Source organism: Bos taurus, chromosome 12 (assembly GCF_002263795.3).
Source record: "Bos taurus isolate L1 Dominette 01449 registration number 42190680 breed Hereford chromosome 12, ARS-UCD2.0, whole genome shotgun sequence".
In the NCBI taxonomy this organism is placed as follows: Eukaryota; Metazoa; Chordata; class Mammalia; order Artiodactyla; family Bovidae; genus Bos; species Bos taurus.
Genome location: NC_037339.1, coordinates 70,979,888 through 70,985,887, shown reverse-complemented (window position 1 = coordinate 70,985,887; position 6,000 = coordinate 70,979,888). Strand labels below are relative to the sequence as shown.

At 41.5% G+C, this 6,000-nt stretch overlaps 1 protein-coding gene across 1 annotated transcript in view; it reads right to left on the bottom strand.

The window, feature by feature from the left end:
- LOC100337053 (ATP-binding cassette sub-family C member 4) overlaps positions 1-6,000 on the bottom strand; it is a 1,051,816-nt gene that overhangs the window by 857,811 nt on the left and 188,005 nt on the right. The window contains exon 12 of the mRNA XM_059892301.1: positions 2,297-2,488. Coding sequence (XP_059748284.1) covers positions 2,297-2,488 — 192 coding nt within the window. The remainder of the gene's footprint in view (positions 1-2,296; positions 2,489-6,000) is intronic.

Genomic DNA, 6,000 nt, shown 5'->3' with positions numbered 1-6,000 from the left:
ATAAACTGTGGAAAATTCTAAAAGAGATGGGAATACCAGACCACCTGACCCGACTCTTGAGAAATTTGTATGCAGGTCAGGAAGCAACAGTTAGAACTGGACATGGAACAACAGAATGGTTGCAAATAGGAAAAGGAGTACATCAAGCCTGTATATTGTCACCCTGCTTATTTGACTTCTATGCAGAGTATATCATGAGAAACGCTGGGCTGGAAGAAGCACAAGCTGGAATCAAGATTGCTGGGAGAAATATAAATAACCTCAGATATGCAGATGACACCACCCTTATGGCAGAAAGTGAAGAAGAACTCAAGAGCCTCTTGATGAAAGTGAAAGGGGAAAGTGAAAAAGTTGGCTTAAAGCTCAACATTCAGAAAACTAAGCTCATGGCATCCGGTAACATCACTTTATGGCAAATAGATGGGGAAACAGTGGAATCAGTGGCTGACTTTATTTTTCTGAACTCCAAGATTGCTGCAGATGGTCATTGCAGCCATGAAATTAAAAGACGCTTACTCCTTTGAAGGAAAGTTATGACCGAACTACATAGCATATTTACAAGCAGAGACATTACTTTGCCAACAAAGGTCCATCTAGTCAAGGCTATGGTTTTTCCAGTGGTCATGTATGGATGTGAGAGTTGGACTATAAAGAAAGCTGAGTGCCAAAGAATTGATGCCTTTTAATGGTGATGTTGGAGAAGACTCTTGAGAGTCCCTTGGACTGGAAGGAGATCAAACCAGTCCATCCTAAAGGAGACCAGTCCTGGTTGTTCATTGGAAGGACTGATGTTGAAGCTGAAACTCCAGTACTTTGGCCACCTGATGAGAAGAGCTGACTCATTTGAAAAGACCATGATGCTTGGAAAGATTGAGGACAGGAGGAGAAGGGGACAACAGAGGATGAGATAGTTGGGTGGCATCACTGACTCGATGGACATGGGTTTGTGTAGACCCCGGGAGTTGGTGATGGACGGGAGGCCTGGCATGCTGCGGTTCATGAAATCACAAGGAGTGGAACGACTAATCAGTTCTAATGAGGTGGATGAAACTGGAACCTATTATACAGAGTGAAGTAAGCCAGAAAGAAAAACACCAATACAGTATACTAATGCATATATATGGAATTAAGAAAGATGGTAACTATAACCCTGCATGTGAGACAGCAAAAGAGACACAGATGTACTGAACAGTCTTTTGGACTCTGTGGGAGAGGGCGAGAGTGGGATGATATGTGAGAATAGCATTGAAACATGTAAATTATCATATGTGAAACAAATCACCAGTCCAAGTTCGATTTATAATACAGGGTGCTCAGGGCTAATGCACTGGGATGACCCTGAGGGATGGGATGGGGAGGGTCACAATGGGAAACACATGTACACCCATGGCTTATTCATGTCAATGTATGGCAAAAACACTACACTATTGTAAAATGCTGCTGCTGCTAAGTCACTTCAGTCGTGCCCGACTCCGTGTGACCCCATAGACGGCAGCCCACCGGGCTCCCCTGTCCCTGGATTCTCCAGGCAAGACACTGGCTGGAGTGCCATTTCCTTCTCCAAAGCATGAAAGTGAAAGGGAAGTCACTCAGTCATGTCCGACTCTAAGCGGCCCCGTAGACTGCAGCCTACCAGGCTCCTCCGTCCACGGGATTTTCCAGGCAAGAGTACTGGAGTAGGGTGCCATCACCTTCTCCGATTGTAAAATAATTAGCCTCTAATTAAAATAAATAAATTAATTAAAAAAACACACAAACTACAAGTTTGATGATATTCAAGAATTTGAGCTATTTTTCAGGTGAAATAATATGGTGATTTTTTTCCCAAAGTCTATCTTATCTTGTAGAGAAAACTAATGATATGTTTACAGATGAACAAATCTGATGTCTAGGATCTGCTTGCAGAATACTTGGGGGTGGGGGTGGGGCTGGCAGGGGGCAGGGGTAGAGCATGCAGCACAACTGGCCACCAGCTGATCTTGGGCTAAAGGCTGGGAGGTTGGTACATGAGAGTTCATTATACTCACTATTTTCTGTAAATTTTAAGTTATCATTCATTAAGAAAGAAATTTAAAAGTGAATAAAACATTATAAAATTAAAAACCACCCACTATTTTCTAAAGGCATTTCTGTAAGTGCTGCTATCACATTTGCATTGAAACAGCTGGGTTACATGTGTATATTTACTCAGAAATCTTTCAAAATTTGAAACAAAATTTTAATAAACCCTGTAGTTTAAACAAACACTATTATTATTTGAAATTTAAGTATATGCAACTCAAAAGTCATTACTCACCTCTTCCAAAGCACAAGCCTTTATTACTTTTTCATACCATTCTTCTTCATATTTCTTCCCAAATAAAATGTTATTCCTCACAGTTCCTGAGAACAGCCAGGGCTTCTGAGACACATACACAATCCTCCCGTGCACACTGACCTGTCCCTGGCTCGGGGGCAGCTCTCCCAGCACAGCGCTTAACAGTGAGGACTGAAATAGATGGCAACAGACACACATGAACAGGCAACACTCAGGATAGAACAAGATCCGTAGTACAGCAGACCCCACCGTTGCACTTGATACACTATAGAACCCTTTCATTTAGAACAGGATGAAGTAGATCCCCGGCAATAGTGAAAAAAAGAGAGAAAAGAACCCCATTGGCCCACGTACTACTAATGGTTGATAAGGAACATCAGTATAATACTACAACAACTTACACTGCTCAGAATTTCCCCCAAATGAAAACTTATACTCAGAAAAGACTAGCTAAGAATGTTAAACATTCTTAACTAGCAGGGCAGTGTAGCAGGATGTGTATTTCATGTATCCAATGTTTCGGGTAGTTGTTTCTGCATCCAGGTATCCTTTGCTTGACAAACACTTATTATTAAAAACCTACATGTGAAGAATATATCCAAAGATTATTATTAAAAAAACTCTGAAGTGAGTTGTGTCCAAAGAGCAAAAGTCCATCCTAAAGAAAATCATCACTCTCTTGTGTACACATCGCACATCTAGATTTCCACGTTTTGTTGTTTCAGACCAAGTACAGCTCTGGTTCCAAATAGGGAAAGGAGTATGTCAAGGCTGTATATTGTCACCCTGCTTATTTAATTTATATACATAGTGCATCATGAGAAATGCTGGACTGGATGAAGCACAAGCTGGAATCAAGATTACCAGGAGAAATATCAATAACTGCAGATATGCAGATGACATACCCTTATGGCAGAAAAAGAAGAACTAAAGAGCCTCTTAATGAAAGTGAAAAAGGAGACTGAAAAATTTGGCTTAAAACTCAACATTCAGAAAATTAAGATCATGGCTTCTGGTCCCATCACTTCATGGCAAATAGATGGGGAAACAGTGGAAACAATGACAGACTATTTTGGGGGGCTCCCAAATCACTGCAGATGGTGACTGCAGCCATGAAATTAAAAGACACTTCCTCCTTGGAATAAAATTATGACCAACCTAGAAAGCTTATTAAAAAGCAGAGACATTACTTTGCCAACAAAGTCCGTCTAGTCAAAGCTATGGTTTTTCCAGTAGTCATGTATGGATATGAAAGTTGGACTATAAAGAAAGCTGAGCACCAAAGAATTGATGCTTTTGAACTGTGGTGTTGAAGAAGACACTTGAGAGTCCCTTGGACTGCAAGGAGATCCAACCAGTCCATCATAAAGGAGATCAGTCCTGAATATTTATTGGAAGGACTGACGCTGAAGCTGAAGCTCCAATACTTTGGCCACCTGATGCTAAGAACTGACTCTTTTGAAAAGACCCTGATGCTGGGAAAGATTGAAGGAGGAGAAGGGGACAACAGAGGATGATATTGTTGGATGGCATCACCGACTCAATGGACATGAGTTTGAATGGACTCTGGAAGTTGGTGATGGACAGGGAGGCCTGGCATGCTGCAGTCTATGGGGTCGCAAAGAGTCAGACACAACTGAGCAACTGAACTTAACTGAACTGACAGCTGAATATTTACTTCAAATCTTTAACAACACATAGATGTGTTATGTGTGTGTCCACATCACGCTAAGCTGAAATAATCTGCCTGTGTATTGGTCTCACCCAGGAACCTGGTTGCCTCTGGAGGGCAGAGGCATCAGGGTCTGCCTCACGTCCAAATCTTTTGCTCCAGCACATGGCTGCACCTTTACTACACTGATGTGACCAAGTCAAGTCACATGAGAAAACACTCAGAGCTTCCTGGAAGAGCCTTTGCAACCTCCAGACTTCATGGAGAGGCCACTGTAATGAAAAGGAAGTCCACATGTCTCTGTCCATCCTGAACAGCTGTCACACAAATAATTTCGTTTAATGAGATGTCCAAATTCCCAACAAGCTGTTTCCAACTGTACAACATGAAGCACCAAGAAGGAAAACATAAGGTGCATTTACCCAGATTTGTGTGGCCATGAAAGTGAAAGTAACACTGAAGTCGCTCAGTTGTGTCCGACTCTTTGCAACCCCATAGACTGTAGCCTACCAGGCTCCTCCATCCATAGGATTTTCCAGGCAAGAGTACTGGAGTGGGTTGCCATTTCCTTCTCCAGAGGATCTTCCCGACCCAGGGATCGAACCTGGATCTCCCACATTGTAGGCAGATGCTTTACCATCTGATCCACCAGGGAAGCCATGAAACCATCTTGTAAAATAAAAATTCCATAGAACACACCTAGAGAAATGCTGTTCTAGATACATCTAATTAGAACTGTTTTCCTTATAGCAGCATAAAAAGTCAAAGGAAAGTCCTTCCCCAATAAAAAACCACTGGCAGGATTTCCCTGGTGGTACAGTGGTTGACACTCTGCGTTTCCACTGTGGGGTGCATGGTTTTTACCCCTGGTTTGGAAACGAAGATCCCACATACCTCATAGGTGCAGCAAAAAAAAAAAGAAGAAGAAGAAGAAGAAGACGTAAACCAGAGGCAGACATTCTTGCAATGGATGCTGAAGGAAAGTTCTGTCTTCTTGTCCATAAAACTAATAAAGATCTTTCTCAAAGGGAAAAAAAATTTGTGTTACTAGCAACAAAAAGCCAGAAGGAGAAATTAAGGAAATAATCCCATTCATCATTGTATCAAAAAGAATAAAATGCTTAGGGAAAAAATTACCTAAGGAGACAAAAAACCACAATGAAGAAAACTGTAAGACACTGATGAAAGAAATCAAAGATGACGTGAACAGATACACCGTGTTCTTGGACTGTAGGAATCAATATTGTGAAAATGACTATACTACCCAAAGCAATATACAGATTCAATGCAAACCCTGTCAAATTACCCATAGCATTTTTCACAGAACTGGAACAAAAATTTTTCCAATTTGTTTGGAAACACAAAAGACCCCAAATAGCCAAAATAATCTTGAGAAGGAAAAAAAAAAAACAAACAAACAGCGCTGGAAGAATCAAGCTCTCTGACTTCAGACTATACTACAAAGCTATAGTAATCAAGACAGTATGGGGCTGGCACAAAAAAAAAAAAAAAAACAGAAATACAGATCAATGGAACAGTATGGTAAGCCCAGAGATAAACCCATGCACCTATGGACACTTTATCTTTGACAAAGGAGGCAAGAATATACATTGGAGAACAGATAGCCTCTTCAATAAGTGCTGCTGAGAAAACTGGACAGCTACATGTAAAATAATGAAATTAGAATACTTCCTAACATCACCTTGTTCTTGTTTTAGGAGGGAGACCTCGGTTCGATCCCCTGGAGGAGAGCATGGCAATCCACTCCAGTATTCCTGCTGGAGAATCCCCATGGACAGAGGAGCCTGGCAAACTACAGTCCATGGGGGTAGCAAAGAGCTGGACACAACTGAGTGACTAAGCACAGCTCAGCACAGGGAGCTCAACTCAGTGCTCTGTGATGACCTGGAAGGGTTAGATGGGGGGAAGGTGGGTGGGAGGCTCAAGAGGGAGGGGATATATATATATATACACATATATATATACACACACATACATACACACACACACA